The sequence below is a fragment of the Arachis hypogaea genome, chromosome 3, assembly GCF_003086295.3.
Source record: "Arachis hypogaea cultivar Tifrunner chromosome 3, arahy.Tifrunner.gnm2.J5K5, whole genome shotgun sequence".
Taxonomy (NCBI): domain Eukaryota; kingdom Viridiplantae; phylum Streptophyta; class Magnoliopsida; order Fabales; family Fabaceae; genus Arachis; species Arachis hypogaea.
Window position 1 is genome coordinate 100,350,239 of NC_092038.1, and position 18,575 is coordinate 100,368,813.

At 34.0% G+C, this 18,575-nt stretch overlaps 1 protein-coding gene across 46 annotated transcripts; it reads left to right on the forward strand.

Annotated features, from left to right (window-relative positions):
* Nucleotides 1-3,342: 3,342 nt before the first annotated feature.
* On the forward strand, nucleotides 3,343-17,946 carry LOC112790800 (agamous-like MADS-box protein MADS3). 46 transcript variants are annotated; one of them, XR_011880061.1, is made up of 22 exons: nucleotides 3,350-3,723; nucleotides 3,953-4,024; nucleotides 4,799-4,857; nucleotides 5,323-5,401; nucleotides 12,139-12,180; nucleotides 12,455-12,495; nucleotides 12,803-12,920; nucleotides 13,351-13,430; nucleotides 13,540-13,611; nucleotides 13,696-13,718; nucleotides 13,809-13,871; nucleotides 14,439-14,480; nucleotides 14,649-14,791; nucleotides 15,283-15,350; nucleotides 15,460-15,545; nucleotides 15,980-16,017; nucleotides 16,208-16,344; nucleotides 16,414-16,556; nucleotides 16,818-16,863; nucleotides 16,967-17,223; nucleotides 17,319-17,406; nucleotides 17,574-17,946. XR_011880061.1 is itself a non-coding variant. In XM_072233195.1 (21 exons), exons 10-13 carry the CDS (start codon nucleotides 13,830-13,832, stop codon nucleotides 15,320-15,322), a joined length of 267 nt encoding a protein of 88 aa, XP_072089296.1. In that variant the 5' UTR covers nucleotides 3,346-3,723; nucleotides 3,950-4,024; nucleotides 4,799-4,857; nucleotides 5,323-5,401; nucleotides 10,237-11,762; nucleotides 12,139-12,180; nucleotides 12,455-12,920; nucleotides 13,351-13,430; nucleotides 13,540-13,611; nucleotides 13,696-13,829; the 3' UTR covers nucleotides 15,323-15,350; nucleotides 15,460-15,545; nucleotides 15,980-16,017; nucleotides 16,208-16,344; nucleotides 16,395-16,556; nucleotides 16,682-16,863; nucleotides 16,967-17,223; nucleotides 17,319-17,406; nucleotides 17,574-17,946. The 46 variants fall into 44 exon arrangements, 45 of the variants coding, with proteins under 45 accessions (XP_072089318.1, XP_072089296.1, XP_072089316.1 ...); XM_072233195.1 differs by adding an exon at nucleotides 10,237-11,762 and having other exon boundaries at nucleotides 3,346-3,723; nucleotides 3,950-4,024; nucleotides 12,455-12,920; ... (1 more) ...; nucleotides 16,395-16,556; nucleotides 16,682-16,863; XM_072233215.1 differs by adding an exon at nucleotides 10,237-11,762 and having other exon boundaries at nucleotides 3,346-3,723; nucleotides 3,950-4,024; nucleotides 12,455-12,920; ... (2 more) ...; nucleotides 16,682-16,863; nucleotides 17,580-17,946.
* Nucleotides 17,947-18,575: the final 629 nt, after the last annotated feature.

The window sequence follows — 18,575 nt, forward strand, 5'->3', positions numbered from 1 at the left end:
GTCATGAAAGATATTCTAATTAATCCTAATATTTTACATTATATTGTAGTGACATTGTGATCATAAACTCTTATTATAACCATATATGCAACGGATCTCACCGCCGAAAAAGAAAAATAAACTCAAACCAGCATGGTGTTCATGTTTCTTAAATAAAAAAAATATTGAGAGCGACGAAAGTGTAGACTTCAGAATAATTATAGTTAGGTGTGGATTGGCAGCCATAGAAAATTACATGACAAAGAAAGAAGTGAGAATTGACATTGACTCCTCCAAAGTAAGCATGAATATGTCACTTAATACAGCAAGGCAAGGATAACAACGGGACCAGACTTAGCTGATTCATTCAGCTAATAATACACCAAAGCTGGGGCCTGCTCTCAGCTCTGCTTTCCTTTATAATTACTGCAATAAAAATATTTGATAACAAAAAATAATTAGTCAAAATCAGTTAAAATATTTTTTATTTTTTTAATATTATCAAAAATTTATATTAAAAATAAGTGAACAACATATATATTTATATATAAATATATAAGAAATAATTTTTATAATTGATTTTTTTAAGTTTGATGATAAAGTAAATAATTAGGGTGAATAAAATAATAAAAAAGTTGTTATTTCCATAAAAATATCTTTATGTAAAAGTTATACGGCGAATCATAAATAATTTAATATATTTGATGTTTGACTGAATAATCTAAATCTAACTTCATGTAAGTATTCATGTAAAATTTTTTTTTATAATAATGATAGAAGATAATTGAACATTTTCGATGCATAAAAAAATTAGAAATTAAATTGAATCAGAGGATAATTATTATAGCTTTTATCAATTGTCCTATACTCCTATTGGCATTGGGGTGATTTATGGAAGGAAGTGAATTGGCCAAGTGAGAAGTGAGAAGGGGAAACAGGATTTGCTAGTTTAGGTAATAAAAGGGGCAGGGCCTAGACGCCTAATTGTGTTACTTGCTTCCAGTTTTGAACAAGGGGGTTTCAGAATCAATTTCACATGCTGCCCCCCACAAAATTCATCTTATTCTATCTACACATGCTCCTTCTCTTACAAAAAGGTTCCCTGCTAGCTCCCCCACTTTATGTGTACAGCCAGTCAGCTACACCATCTCTCTTTCTATCCTACAAATTGAAGAGCAACTTCTGCCTGCAAGTCTCAACCGAAGTTTTATCTAGAGTCACATTAGAACATGTGAGAAGTGAGAACACGCTTCATACAAATAATAAAAAGAAAAATTCAATTAGGATTCTCACTTCCGGAGTTCCAGGAAAAAATTTTAACTAAAACTTTATTTATTTTTTAAAAATGTTAACTGAACAATATTTTTATTTATTTATTTTGTATTTACTCTAATACTAATTTTCATTTTTTTTATACTAAAACTGTGCTGTTGATTCTTATAATTTTTTCTAATATAAAATAATTCATTTCCTTTTTTTTTAATAGCAAAAATAAAGTACAAGTACCAGACCACTTCCGTTGACCACTATAGCGCCCTCTTCAAATATCATTTCATTTTCTATAGCCATATATATGTCCTCCTTTTTTAACTTGATATATAAGATGACTTATCAAGTTCTTTAATAATTAAAAATGCTTAAAAAGCAGGTAACAACCTAACCTAGATATATAAAGGAGAAAGTGCTTGAGCAATAAATCAGCTAGGAACTAAAGGAATTTGAGCAACTCAAGACACGTTGAACAAATCCTATCAAGCTCCATACACATTGAATTTATCCTTCTAAATAAATTAGAAGTAACAAACACTATACTCCCTCCCAAAAAGGCCTCAAACTTGTTTCATGGGAAGCAATTTGGAAGCCCTTGAGGGAGAGAGAGTAATGAATGCTACACGGGATTAAAGCTTTGATTGTGTGAATAATAATGATGGAAAGCTTTGTAAGGGATAGTTTATTCACTCGTCATCAAGGGTTTCTAGCCATACTTGTACCCAATAAAAAAAAAAATGAAAAGGTTGGTGCTAGCAATTAGAAGCCCTTGAGGGAGAGTGAGCAAGCAAACCCTTAACTGATTCTTCAGCTTTGTTCTCATTGGCCGGGCATAGAAGCTCCTTTTATACTGCATAAAATAGAATGTTAGTTGTTACATTTAATAATGTGGAAGCCATTGACCTTATCTTGTGGGGCCTCCAAATCTTAGCACTTGAGAGGTTTTGATAAATGGTACATACAGGTAATGATCACATACACTCCATAACAAGCCAAGACTTTGGACTCTCAGTGAATCACGAGCTTACCAATTTACATGAGAAAATCAAAAATTGTTACTAAAGCACGCACGTGGCAGGCATTAGGAGCGTCGTTCCAAAGGAGCTTCTCCGGTTCTACCTGCTTCTATGATTGGAAATTTTTGAATAGTTAAGAAGATGGATTTGGCTTTTGGCAACCTTCAAAAAACATCTAAATAAGAATAAAGCAGTTATGAGGCATCTAAACGTTATCTTCAATTGCATGAGCTGCCTCTAATCCAAACACGCTGTTTGACATTCCTTTCATGTCTTATCCATAATCTTGTCCCTCTTTTATTTGCTTTATTTGGCATATCTAAATGTGTGTATTGATTTAATTTTTTATTTATTAAATTCGTATAAAAATAATAAAAATAAAATTAATTAAAACAACAAATTATTTATAACGTAGATAAAAGATTTTGAATTTAGGTCTTGAAATAAAAATATTGATTTAATTCTTAATAAATACGTCACATATGCATTGAGATTGTATATAAAAAGTAAAATTTCATTTTGTATGGATAATTATGATCTCTCAAAATATGGTTAAAAAGAAAATAAAATTTTTCATATGGATGTTGGAAAAAGAGTAAAGTATCAATATGGTCTCTGTCTATTTTTCTGAATAACAAGACAATTTTTAACCAAAAATAGGTTTTATTTCGGTCTCTGACTCTGTATTTTGTCTGTCAACTCAGTTCTTCTGTCACTTTTATGGCAAAAACTCGACGGAAATTGTTGACGCGTGAAGGCGAGGGTATGACACGGATGACTTGGGTGGTTACGGGGAAGATGGAATCCCATGTGGCTAGGTGAAATGGATAGGGCACTACAAGAAAAATACCTATTCAGCTACACTTTTTTTAAGCTACATTTAAAAAGTGTAGCCTATTCACAAAATAGGCTACGCTTTTCTCCGTATTACCTTTTTATACGAGAAAAGCATACACAATTGTGGCATCATTTAAAAAATGTAGCTTTAAGTATTATAAAAATTACTTATAAAGTGTAGCCGTATGTTGATATCTATGTATCAAATTTTCGTATTAAAAAGAGCATTTTTAGAAGGTAGTTTATTTGTTAAATTTTAGATAGTGAAGTGATGGCAAATGTATCTAAAGCCAAAAGCTTCACCCTTGCAGAATTTTTTTCCAAATTTTCCCGAAAGCACACTCAGGCCTCAGCTCACACTTATTTTTTGTTTCCCTCCAAAGACACTCATCACCTCCAAAGCGCGAAGAAAACCCTTTCAGAGAGCTGACCATCGCAAAGATCGAAAACCTTCTCACTACCGCCATTGCCCGTCGTCGCCCCCCACTCACCACTCACCACATCGCTGCGCACTGACCGTCGCTCCTCTTCACCCTCCTACACTGATCATCGCTGCACCGCCCTCACTATCGTCGATCTCTGCGCTTCTCATCGTTGTCTCTGTGCTCACGTCGTTGATTAGGTATGTATTAATTTCCATTTGGTTCTGAAATTTGAGGGGTTTAGGGTTCCGATTTTTGAAAGCGGTTTCCGGTCGATAACCACAAACACAGCTACTATGCTCTTATTTATTTCTTGTATTACAATTAGAATGTTGAAATTTGAGGATAAACCAAGTTGATGCATGTGCCAGATACGTCATTGTTGTGGTAATTTCAGAGATAATAGTGTGTTGAGTTCTTTTTCAGAAGGGAGCTCGAAGAGTTAGGTGTGACACTTCCAAAGGATGCATTCGAACTGATTTTTGTTTTCCTCCAAGAGTGGTAAGTGGTGTCTGCTCTTTACTACATCACTTTAGTTTTGTCTCCATATTGATTCTGTTTTTATTTTTTATTTTTTTAAGTTGATATATAATTAATTAGTTAATTAATCCTTTATGGAAGACATGCATAACTTCCACCAAAGCTTCCAGAAATTTGATTCCATGCCCACTACTACTACCATAGTACTAACTGTCAAGCATTTTTTGTGTTTTTGTTAGTTTCTTTTTCTCCAATCCATACGATTTGATCATTGAATAGTATACTAACTTCTACTGTATTTACGATTCGCTCGAATTATTCAATTGGGTTTCCTTGAATTTTTGGTTTCAATATTCAATAGAAACACTGCACACTGTTCAAATTTGTCTATGTGCGTAGCTATTATTGTTGAAATAATTTGCATATCCTGAATGTTCAATACATGTTTAATTAATGCTTTTCCTCTATCAAGTTACATATTGTAAGTTGTAATTTCTATCTCATTAGCATGTGAATCAAATTAAAAATTAATTTCATGGAAAAATTGGTTCACATGGCTGCAATTCCTGCATTGATGCAATTTCAGTGGTTATAGTAACAACAATGTTTATGCTGCATTCATGACTGTGTCTACAAAATGTTGATTTTGGTTCCATGTTACTAGTCGACAGAGTTCGTTAGTTGAGTGAACTTATACAATTGTGTGTATTAATAGGTGGAGATACAAATTATTGTTGAAGACTTTGGAATTAAGTTATGCATTTTGTCATTTCTTTTTATGCTTTGGCCTTTCAGGGACAAACTCCACTTTTCTCCAAAATTTTAGCCACGAGGCTGCTGGGCATGTAATTTTGGTATTTCTTTTTCTGTGTGGTTAATTTAGAAGTATGTTGTATTTGCATTTGAATTACATATGATTGAAGAACAGGGATTTTATAAGGATGTTGAAACTTGAAACAAAGAAATGGACCACTGACTCATTAAAATTTCGAAAATGATCAGTTTGGATGCTTGGCTAAACGTATTAGTGGAGACATTTAATGATTGTCACATAGGAATTGAAACTTGATCTCTTATTTTCTGTAATTATGCTTGGCTAAGTGTTTCAGTATAATTTTACTTTGGTGCATGCTCTGTGCAGTTATTTAGGGATATTGGCTTAGCATTTTATTGAGAATTATTATATGCATTTTCTGTAATTTGCATTTGAGTTCATTATGAATGGTGACCAATGAATTTTATTGACAATTATTATATGAAATTGCTTTACATTACATTTTTATGATTTTGACTGAAAATTCTTATTTGTTTTGTGTTAGATTCTTGGCAAATAGACATTCTGCACATAGGAAGCTGCAATACATATCAAAGTTAGAGAGAAGTGTAACTTCATTTCAGGTTAGTTATTTATTGCGGCACATAATTTAGCAATAACTTGCACCAATTTGTAATTTAGATATTACTTGCCCTGTTTCTTTTTTTTTTCCACACCTTCCTCACACACGCCCTTCCTCTAACTTGACTATTATACCCTAATCTCAATTCGTAATTTAGTAATACTATAATCATCATGACTTAATATCATAGGCCCAAATGGAATGCCAAACTTCGATGCCTTCTTAATAATACTATTAATAGAAAACTTATTTTAAGAAGAGTAAGTAATTAATTGTAAATTAAAAAATAATAATTATTTAAAAGTTTCAAAACATTAGCATTTGTGTGTTCTATTTCATTGAGTATAAAAATTAACTCTCCCTCTTTCATAATATGATATATTCTCTCCATGCAAAATACGAGATCCTTTTCAACACTGATATCCATTTTTGCATTCAGTATCTTTCTTCCTCTCATAAATTCTTATATAATTATAAAATAAAAATAAAAATAAATAAAATATTGCAAAAAACGCCCCCTTTTGCTTAGTTAGAGTTCCCCCAAGCAATCCCCCAGAAGTGGTTAATGACTAATGAGTAATCACACTACCATTACCAATTACCAAATGTCACATTGGACAGCACCAACAGGCAAATCATTGTATATTACACAATTTAATCTCCTTAATAATTGATTGGATATAAACTGCAACTTGAATATTTCTTGTGAATCTGCTTGTTCCCCCAATCATTTATAGCATTTTATCTTATGGTTTATAGCTTATGCTTTTTTGATCTTTGAATTCTAAATTTGGATTTGTGAAACACTTCTATGCATTGGTGAAACTTGCACACAGTACAGAAAGAATTAATGATATCAGTCATTGATAGTTTTGAGTTTGATTTTTTAATTTTTATAATTGTGAATGTCATTATAAATATTTTTCTAATTATTTTTTTATATAATTATGCAGGATAATATTTGAGGATGATAATGAAGATTAAACTGATTATTATTGTGGTTTATTGGCTAACACTTTTAATGTCAAGACGAACACCAAAAACACTTTGAAGATCAAGATGAACATCAAGAACAAATTTTAAAAATTTTAAGAAAATAAGAACACAAAGAACACCAAACATAAAAATTTTTATACTTGGAACACTAATAATTCGAAAATGTATAAGATAAAAAGCAACAAAAGACACGAAACTAAAAAATTTTTAGAAAACCAGACACAATTTTTCGAAAATTAAAAAGGAAAAACACAAAGAGGACACCACACTTAAAACATGAAGCTAAACTCAAACAAAAGACTCTAAACCAACAAAAATAAACTATTCCTAATCTAAGCAATAAGATAAACATTCTGTTGTCCAAACTCGAACAATTTCCAGCAACGGCGCCAAAAATTTGGTGTATAGAATTGTGATTCACACTTCTCACAACTCCGGTGCCACTAACCAGCAAGTGCACTGGGTCGTCCAAGTAATCCTTTACGTGAGTTATGGTCGATCCCATGGAGATTGTCGAATTGAAGCAATCTATGGTTATCTTGTAAACCTTAGTCAGGAGATTAAGAAAAAGAGTTTTATTTGTAAAAAGTAAAAGAACATGAAATGAATAATACTTGTTATGCAGTGATAGAGAACATGTTGAGGTTTTGGAGATGCTCTGTCTTCTGAATCTCTGCTTTCCTTCTGTTGTCTTCTTCACATACGGAAGGCTCTTTCCATGGCAAGCTGTATGTTGGTGGATCACCGTTGTCAATAGCTATCATCCGTCCTTTCAGTGAAAATGGTCCAACTATAGTTCCGTAGGGCTAATCATCTGTCAGTTTTCACTCGTGTTGGAATAGGATCCATTGATTCTTTTGCACACTGTCACTGCGCCCAACATTTGTGAGTTTGAAACTCGTCACAGTCACCCCTTCCCAGATCCTACTCGGAATACCACTAACAAGGTTTAGACTTTTCGGATATTAAGAGTGCTACCAATTGATTCTAGTTTATACCACGAAGACTCTAGTTTCACGGATTTGATCACTCTGTTGTCAGGAGAGGCAATCAAACTCGTGAACTAGGAACGCAAGAGATACACACTCAATCTAAGGTAGAACGGAAGTGGTTGTCAGGCACGCATTCATAAGTTAGGAATGGTAATGAGTGTCACGGATCATCACATTCATCATGTTGAAGTGCGAATGAATATCTTAGAATAGAAACAAGCGTGATTGAATAGAAAATAGAAATAATTGCATTAATCCATCGAGACACAGCAGAGCTCTTCACCTCTAACCATGAGGTTTAGAGACTCATGCCGTAGAAGATACAAATTCAGATGTAAAATATCGTGAGGTACAAAATGAATCTCTAAAAGTAGTTTTTATACTAAACTAGTAACTTAGGTTTACAGAAAAATGGGTAAACTAAGATAGATAGTGCAGAAATTCACTTCCGGGGCCCACTTGGTGTGTGTTTGGGCTGAGCATTGAAGCTTTCACGTGCATAGGCTATTTCTGGATTTAAACGCCAGCTTTGGTGTCAGTTTGGGCGTTTAACTCCAACTTTTATTCCAGTTCTGGTGTTTACGCCAGAAAAGGGTAGAAAATTGGCGTTGAAATGCCAGTTTGCGTTATCAATACTCGGGCAAAGTATGAACTATTATATATTGCTGGAAAGCCCAAGATGTCTACTTTCCAACGCAATTAAGAGCGCGCCAATTGGGCTTCTGTAACTTCAGAAAATTTATTTCGAGTGCAGGGAGGTCAGAATCCAACAGCATCTGCAGTCCTTTTTCAGTCTCTGAATCAGATTTTTGCTCAGATCGCTCAATTTCAGCCAGAAAATACCTGAAATCACAGAAAAACACACAAACTCATAGTAAAGCCCAGAGATGTGATTTTTGCATAAAAACTAATAAAAAAAACTAAAAACTAACTAAATCATACTAAAATCTATGTAAAAACAATGCAAAAAAGTGTAAAAATTATCCACTCATCACGTAGCCTTTGGTGTAGAAAAGTGTAGCCTTTGAGAATAGGCAACGGCCGAATAGGAATCACCGCAGAAAGCGTAGCCGTAGCCTAAGACATATTTTTTTTTTACTTTTGGCTACACTTTTTAAGTGTACCTGAATGAGTGTTTTTCTTGTAGTGGGGTCCTTTCTGTCCTCGCCACAACACAAAATCGATGGCGTTTTGAGGGTTCCAGAATTTAGGCCTCATAGGAAGAACTAGAAATCTAGTCCCACTCTTGGATTTAGGCCTCCTAGGAAGAATTAGAAGTGTAGTCCTAGGTTTATATCCCAAGTAGATGATTACTTTTTGATAAACTAGTTTACATACAGCCACAATAAACAGTTTTTTGCTTTTTGTTTTGATAGCCTATGTGAATTAAGGACCTATAATATTCTATTTATCTTTGTGTTGTTGATGTTGGTATAGGGCTATATGTTGCCCACTTTTAGAGTTATTTTGTACACAACATGTTGACATTTGGTGGTTGTATGAAGTTGTTAATATTACATATTACTCTTACTTATTACTGAATTGCTTTTCATGGAATGAAAGAATTCGAGTATCACACATTCTATTTTTTGACACAATGAATCTTTTCCAAACAACCAACACAATTGTTTCATTTAATAATCTCGGATTCACACTGTTAAGTGATACAATACAACTATTTCAGCAACAAGTACTTCCAACACAAAACCAACATCATACACTAACTATCTGCTATACAGTCTAACGACTAACGGAGATAATTTGCAAATACAACTCCAATGACAAACACAACAGATATCAATGGATAATTAAACCACCTATTACACTTAACGTGCCTAGAATTATTCATCTGCAATTCTAACTTAAAAACTCTGTCCTCTAGCTTTGTCACTTTTTCCTCCAACGAAAAGTTGCATCCAACAAATTATTTTGCTTTGGATTCCAAGCATAAGGATTGTCAACATTTATTTGCTTCTCTTGAAACAATGAAACATATTCATCCAGCCACTGAAAATATTTGCAATGACATTTTGCAGTCTGCACAGTAAGAAAAAGGAAAACTCAAATTGCAATAAAGAGATGCTTGCTACAGATCTTGGCAGGAATATCAACATAACTACCTATTTCATACCTAGGGGTGGAAACAGGCCAGGCCAGGCCAGGCTTTACTCTTAACAGGCCAGGCCTGTAATAGAGTATATTGGCCTTAGCCTGGCCTGTAGCCTAGTATAGGCTTTTTAATGAGTACTGAGCCTGGCCTGTTGTTAAATCTGGCCTGGCCTGAAGCCTGTCAATAGGCCTGTTTTTTTTAAATAATAATTAAATTTAAGATATAATTTAATTTTTAAAATTATAAAATATAAAATAATAAATTTATGAATAATATTGATACAAAATACACATATATAATTAAAGAGACAAATGGCTGAGTGGATAAAGGTATTATTATAAGATAAAAGACCCAAGTTCAAATCCTTCTAATAACATTTTTACTAGTATAATAAAATATATATATATTTGCAGGCTCAGGCCGGCCTGACAGGCCCAACAGGCTATTTCAAAAGCCTAGGCCTGGCCTTTTAAAGAATATAGGCTTTTTTAATAGCCTGAGCCTGGGCCTATTTCCTATCAGGCCAGGCTAGGCCAGGCCAAACACAGGCCAGGCTGCAGGCCCCTGGCAGGCCGCCTGGCCTATTTCCACCCCTATTCATACCTTAAAATTTGGACATCTAAAGAATAGCCTCTTAGGGTTCGACTGTGTTGACGACATGAATAGAATTGCATGAATCCCACAATTGCATTTTGGGACAACGAATCTTTTCTAATCTTTTCTTCTTCTTCGCTTCAGCACTACCAACGGAGCTCACAGAAATACTCCTACCCTCATCGTTCGACGCATCTCTTCCAATCCCACGATCTTTGCTATTGCTCATGGTGGTATCAGTTCCATACACGAAACAGGGAAGATAGACGACCAGACTCGTCTAATAAAGACGCATGGAACCCTCAAAACGCCATTGTTTTTGTGTTGTGGACGAGGATAGAAAGGATCCTGTCCATTTCACCTAGTCACATGGGATTTCATCTTCCACGTAACTACCCAAGCCATCCGTGTCATACCCTTGCCTTCACACGTTAGTAATTTCCGTCGAGTTTTTGCTGTGAAAGTGACAGAAGGATTGGGTTGGCAAACGGAGTACAGGTTCAAGGACTGAAATAAAACCTGTTTTTGGTTAAGGGTCGCCTTGTCATTTGAGAAAATAGACAGGAATCGAGTTGGTACTTCACTCGTTGAAAAAAAGGTTAAAGTTTAAAAAAATAAACATCTTAAAGAGTTAAACTTATCTCTTTAAATGAACACTAGAATAATAAATGATTATTTGATTAGATTTGCAGTGTTGAGATAATCATCTAGCAAGTTAAAAATAAATTAAATTAAATATCTTTTCATTATATGACATGTAGTAAACATTCAAATTTTTTAGACATTCTCAAGAGAAACATCGTCCGGAGTAACGTTAAAACTGCTATCTTAACTTGTGAAAAATTCTTTTATTATTTGGTCTAAAATATTATTTTTTATTATTATTCCATATTTTATTCTTATATTGCTTATTTGTACATTAATAAAAGTATTTTTTTTCTTAAATTTATTTATCTTTAATCTCTTCTCTTGATTTATTTTAGATAATTTCTTTTCATAAGGTACTACTAGAAAACTAGTTATTACAGACGGATATTTTTAACGGATTTTATCCTACGGAAATACAGACGAAATTTCAGAGGGATTTTTTTATCGGAAACCAAAAAAAATAAATTAGCATAAATTACAGACGGAAAAGAGAATCCGTCGATAATTCTGTCAAAAAAATTAATTTTTTTTCGTGGGAAATAGTTACATACAGAAAATCCGTCTGTAATTAAATGGACAAAGACGATGCATTTTATTAAATTATTACAGACAAAAAATCTGTCTATAATTTAAAATTTTCCCTCGGAAATATTGAGTTTACCCTAATTTTATCCCCACCCATCGAGCTCCATTCACACTCCACACAAATTCAATGAGCGTGTTCCTCTATCCGTTACCGAGTTGCTTCTTCTCTCCGTCGCACCAGCTTCTTCCACCGCTGTCGCCACATTTCGCGTTGCAGGATCTCTCTCTGTCATCCTTGCGTCGCATGGGCTCCCTCCACCGCTGCTCTCGTCGTGTCTGCATCGATTCGTAGAACTCAGCTCAACTCAACTCGGTGGAAACTCGGTGGTTATTGTTGAATGGCGAAGCTTGAAGCGAAGCACGGAATGATAGTGGACTCCGTTGGTAACTTCTCCGGCAAAGACCAGCTTCCCTGGTGTGACCCTGACATCGTCGCTGTAAACCTTTTCTTTTTCTCGATTCCATTTTCTTCATTCAGAATTGATATCAACTTGTGATTTCTTGTTATCTATTGGTCGTGATTTCAGTCTTGATGTTTAGGTCAAAATCAAGTAAGCGCTTGCAATAGGTGTAGGGTTTAGATATAAATCAATTACATATCTTTTGTTATTTTAGTTAAGGAAGAGGAATTGTAGCTTCTATGAAACAATTCCCTGTTGTGATGGATCATTGTGTAATCAGTTAAGTTTTTACATTAGGTTAAGTGGAAAAAACACATAAACTTGCTTTGTGTTATATAACTGTTTGGTTCAAGTATTTACATTAGGTTCTTTGTTAATTTAATGTAAGACAATTTTTCTGATTCTGGTGCAGATTCATGGAGGATCACAACACAGCTACCTTTCCTTCCAAAAAGTAAGCTCATGCAGAGTTATACTTTAACTCATTTAAATTTGAACAAGCCTCTGCATACTTTTGTAGATAAGAAGTAATCTTTGCTCATGAGTCTGCTAATTGTCAATTTGGGGATGTTTTTGTCCTTCATTTACATTATCATCTTCTTAAACTCCTCGTTGTGCAATGTTGACTTGGATTTAAAACCTTGAATGAATTTTTCTGTATACTTGTTGGGATTGACAACTGGTTCAATATGTATTGGCAAGTACTACAACCTTGATGCTTATTACAGGCGTCAAATGGAAAAAGGATATGAAGAAATGTATTAAGAAGGTTCGGACAATGACAAGAACACCCTCCCGTTCTGCCGAATGGCCGTTCCATTCTATGACACAACTACATTCCCTTCCAATTCTCATTTCACTTTCCCTTCTTTCATCTCTCTCTTTCTATTTCCATTTTATTATTATTTTGTTTTTTAGAATGCCTCGCCATTTGAGTTTCACATTCATTTAAAGGTTCATTCTTTATTTTTTAAATCTCTTCTTGGAAATACTTGTTGAAGGAGGGGAATTTTTGTTTTGGAAAATGAAAGAGGATGTGGAATTGGTATTTTGAGATTTGTGTGGTGATTTTGAAGAGAGAGGCGATTCTTAAAGGAGATGAAGACTTTGATTGCGACAATGTATTTGCCAAGGAGCTTAAGAATGCAGGCTTGGTTGTTGAGAGTTATTGGCAATTCAGATGAGTTCTTCAAGGTTACAACAATTTATTCTCAAATTTCTTAATTCTTCATATATATACTGTGGCAAAATATCATTATTTTATTTTCTTTTTTTGTCCTTTGTTATTTTCTTTTAACGATGAAGAACATCGTAGGTATGTGTCGTCCTACATGTGGATTTTGTTATTGGCATTGTAAATTGATTCCATTTGTCTAAGCTTTTCCTCTGAACTTACACTGCACCTGGTTTTATTTGATTCATGAAGCAAAAAATTTTACTCTCATTGTTTTAAATTTGTTATGCATAGGATTTTCTCAATCTGTTTGTTTGACTTTGTCAACTGTTTTTCATTTGCACAAAATCAGAACATCTACACCATCAAGGCATATAGTAGTTTATATGATTTAACATTAAATTCCTTTATTTTCATTATAGCATGATCATTTTTTCATTGCCACTGCAGGCAAGAATTGTTGCAAGCACGTGAAAAAGCATAAGAAAGAGCAAGTGATTGCTTTGAAGCACTCTATGCAAAGTGGAATGGTTAGTTTTTACCAGATTGCTTTTTTATGTTGATGTGGCTCTTATTCTTAGATTATTTTGTTGATGTCAAGGTCCTTTTCTTCTCACACTTCTAGGCTGTCATTTACAGGCACAGGCAATGATAGAGTAAGCTCAACTGAGGGAGGAAATGGCATACCAATACAAGCTTGGTAACTTTGAGGTGAGAATCCCAAATTAAACTATTTGAGGCTCTTTGGTTGGTTTTAATGGTTCTGCTTGTTTATTTGTAATTGTGTCACTATAGGCTGCTGCTGCAATCCAGAGAAGGTTGGATCCTGATGCTGCTTTATAGTTGGATATAGCTTCCATGAATAAATATAGAGAAAAGAGCTTTCTGATCAAAGAATTTGGTGACAGTTTCATGGCGATCATGCCTTCATGACAAACATCAATGTAGATTATGAATTGTTATGGTTACAGGTATGAGATATGCCTGGTAGGTGGGGATGGATTTTATTTGTTCCGAAAGTTTAGTTAAATGCTCACTGTTTGTGACTCATTTTTGCTTACTGCTATTTAGAATTTTAGATACTAGAATTTTGTAGAAGTTCTGCTTTTTAGCATGAATTTAAGCAAGGTGGAAAAATCATGTTGTCTTGAACCATAAATCTAAATATAATTTGGCTGAACGTATGAGATATTTTTCTATATCCTAAACCATAAAGTTGAACGACCAGATATCAAACTTAATTTTTGGCATTATTTTTCTAAGGGAAATGGAGATATATGTATATTTTGAGGAAGATGGAGAATATTACTCTCTTGCCTTAGATTGTTGTTGTCTTGTTGAAAGTGTGATGGTCCCCATGTGCATCCAACTAATATGTTCTACCTCTTCTTTTGATTGAGAATTTGTAAAGGTTCTTTTGGTTGAAATTTTAGTAAAAGTGCATTTTCATATAGGAATATTTGCAAAAGTGTATAAGGGATTCACTTGAACTTGCATGCTATTATTCTCAATTTTTGTATTTTTCATTGATCTTGCAGGAGCGCCATCTTGGAGATATGAATAAGCAACTTAGGCTCAAGGTTTTGAAATATAACATACACCAAACATTTCAGCATAGGAATTATTATTGCAACAATTCTAGCTACGGAGGATATATGCCTCTTGTCATATTTGTTTAATTAATTTAATTAATGAACACATTTTTAAATTAATTTATTTTCTTGAAAAAATTAAACTTCAATTTTCAGCTTGAGGCAGAAGGGTTCAATCTAAAAGCTATGGAAAGCTTGTGGAGTTTAACTTCAGCTGCTACAAATAGCAACTTTACCTTTCAGCCTTCTCAAACCAATAACCCTATGGATTGCCAACCTGAGCCTTTCTTGCAAATAGGGTAAATGAAATTTCCAATTTAATTTTAGTGATGTGTTCATAGAAATAATTAATTAATGACCTGATTAAGGTATTAACACTCAAGTATTAATTAATAGTTTTTTCTTGGACTGAAACTTGGGTCAAGTATTATACTACTGGTGTCAATTATTTTATAAAAGCAATTTAAAAATGATAGGCTATATATATATATATATATATATATATATATATATATATAGTAGGGATTTCTATCAATAGTAACTGACATGTTTACATTCTATGGGAAAAAGAGAAGTCACGCTCCTTGATCTTAGTGATAACCAAATTAAAAGTTTATCTATTTAGCCTCATCTAATGTTGCTTTCTTAGTTTCTTTCAATAGGTCACTTTCACACTATCATGCGCATATGATGAGAAACCTTGAATTTGTTGTTAATTTGAATGGAGTCATAGTAGTTTTCATTCTTATTTTATTTTGTTTTCTCCCTCAACGCCAAAATTATCTTTCAGTCTAAAGAATCGTTGGTGGAGCTGCTGCAAAATCTCGTAGACATAGATATTACATTCCAAGGTTGAAGGTAATTTAGCTTCTTTTTTTTAATTAATTTTATTTTCCTGTATAACGGGAAATAGTTTGAAGACTACGGGTTATGAAGCTCACTTTGATTGCTGCATTTTATATTATAGATTAACAATCAGCACAATGTTGTCTAGAACCACCTCTCTCTTTCCCCCTGTTCGAACCGTAGAGACCTGGGCATCCTTCTTTCCAGGTTTTGGTTTCAAAATTCTTTTAATTTCTGTTGAGTTCAATTAATTTTAGGTTGTTAAAATAGGATTAGATTAGGTTTTGATTCTGAATAGCTGAGAAATGTTTAGATTGTTAATCTGGATTGCTGAACATTGCTGAACATTGTTAATATGAGCTTGATGAATGTTGTCTAGAACAGAAATTTAATTCAGTTAATGGCTTCTTCTCTGGTAATGCTTCTTCTCGGTAATAATCTGTAATTTCTATTGATCCTTCTTGGTGCTGTGGTGGTTGTGATTGAGATCCGGAATTTGATTCTTCTTCTTCTAATTCTTCTCTGCTAAGTTGTTCAATTTCTATTTTGTGCTTAATTTCTTCTTCTTCCTCTTTTCTTTCTTGAATTTCTGCTATTGTTGCTGCGAATTTCTTGATCACCCACTGCTGCCAATTTCGCAGCTACATGTGCCAAGGCATTTCCTTCTCTCGGAATCCAGGTAATGCCACATTTCTTTATGCCCCCTAATAGCTCCCACATGTCCTGAAGAATTCATTGAATCTCTACCATGGAACTTTTTGACTTAATTATTTGGCATAACTTTTGATTATCAATCTCTATAATTACCTGTTCTAACTGAAAGTTTTTTGCCACTATTAGTGCATTCCTGACTACTTCTACTTCTGCAGCGAGATTTGAGTTAACAAATAATCTTGCTGCCAAACTAGTGAGGAATCTTTTCATGTGATCCCTGAAGACTGCTGCAATTGCACCTAATGATGCATTCACATTAGCTTTAACCCAATTTGTAGTTGGCGGTCTCCAGGTAACTGCTCTTACTCTTCTCTTTGTAATGCTCTGAACTTCACTAATTAGCTGGTATTTGCTTTAATAGAACTCCTGCTTCAAATGTTGAAACTGAATGCTCATTTGGACAATATTGAATTTGTGCTCCAAACCAAGCTGCTCTTGTCCATGGACAAAGTAGAAGAGCATGCTCTATCGTTTTCAGTACCTGCAAGCAAAATGGACATAAGGGTGAATTAATTATTCTCTTTTTATATAGATTCGAAAAAACTGGAATAATGTCATATGATGCTTTCCAAAGAAACATCTTTATTATTGTATGATTAACTTAATTAATAAGTATTTGATTTTTACAGAGGAATTTGAAAGAGGAAGGAGAAGAAGAGTTGACACTGATAGTGATCTTTGGAGCTTACTTAGATTATGTATCATGCTGTAGTCTTTTAAGATCAAAGTTTAAATGTTTTTCCCCTTTGATTTCGTGTTTTGTAGGATTCATTTGCTGGTGAAGCTAATCATGGTCAGCCTTCTAGACAAGGTGATATTGATGGTGTTTTTAACTTGCCCTTGCAGTTTTTTCCCTCTTCCCATCATGTTTGATTCTCTTTTGTAATAGTATGAAACTGCATAAACTCTTTCAGTGTCACCGTCTTCATTAATGGTGCAAATGAAGCAAGTCAGGAGAACGAGCCACCAATGATGGCAGCATGCGTTCAAGTTTGCTACCCATCTCACTGTGTTACATGTTAAGTGATACTCCAATACACAGTTTGGTCTTAACAAATGAGAAATAAATTAATATAGCATGCGTTCAAGTCTGCTATATAAACACCATTCATGAATTTGCCTCATCAAAAAATTGTGAACGCTAAGAGAACAAAGAAAACTTATTAACCAGGTTGGTTCTTATTAACTACTTCTTACTTGCCTTATAAATCCATGTATAAGACGTTTCATGAAAATTGAAAAATAATTGTGTTTATGGTGAAACAGAGAAGAAAACAATGAGTTCAGAAGATTGCCTTGGTTGGGCTGCAAGAGATGCATCTGGACATCTCTCCCCGTACAAATTCAATCGCAGGTAATTAACCACACTAACATCTGATTGAACTTTAATTTACATGTTTCTAGTTAAGAGCTGAGATTTTATGATTTGCATTTTATAATTTATATGTTCCTAGTTATATTTCCACCCATATGAAATATTTTGTTGCCTTATTGGTCTTAATTAATTCTCTACTGAATTAGAAGTAGAGATAGACTGCCTCAATCAGATATACATGCGGTGGCGGCATATTTGAGATGAATGAATTGAAGCTAAGGGTGGCGGTCCGTACGGTGTCCGAACTTATGCTGGTGGTGATGGATCAAGACAACCAACTAAATTTGAGTTAGATCAAGCATTATATTGCCACCATCACTAAAAAGCTCAAGAAAGAATGAAGCTATCCATAAATTAGGGTATTGAATCCTGATGAGTCACTAGTAGTTACTTGTCATCTAATGTATTCAGTTTATATTATTGCATGGAAATAATTGCTTCTTATTATAAAGAAAGCACTTTGTACTCACTTGTGTGTTTTTCTATTTGTACCATCAATAAAAATTTGTATTTATTAAATTTATATTTATTTTGTATGAAAACAAATTTATTTTGCAATAGAAAAATCTAAAAAAAAAATATTTTACTTTACTGATAGATTTACAGGCGGATTTTTTGTCTGTATTCAGAGTTTGGGATGATTTTTCAAGTTTCCAATTACCGACGGAAAATTCGTCTATAATTTTAGACGGAAAATGCGTCGAAAAATTCGTCTGTAATTATAGGCGAAAAATTTGTCAAAAAATTCGTTTGTAATTACAGATAGAAAATTTGTCTGAAGATGTTAGGATTAAGGAAGTAGACTAGAATCTCGGAACCAAGCTCAACGCGGCATGTTCCGGTATTGCCAATACAGTCTTGTCCAGTAACCCGCAAGAACGATTAAGCCAGTGTCCTCACTGATTAATCCCGCGGAACCTAGTATAGGATCTCGTATGAGGATCCTCGGCATTCTGAGTGGATGTATGATTCTAGTCGAAAGCCCTCCTGGGTGACCGATAGTGAAGTAGTACCGTGAAGGAAGGGTGAAAAGAACCCCATCGGGGAGTGAAATAGAACATCGGAAAGTTCGTCGTCTTCGGAAAATGGATGGAGAACTTATAGAGGAAAAATTCGTCGGTAACTGGTAAAAATCTGTCGGTAATTTT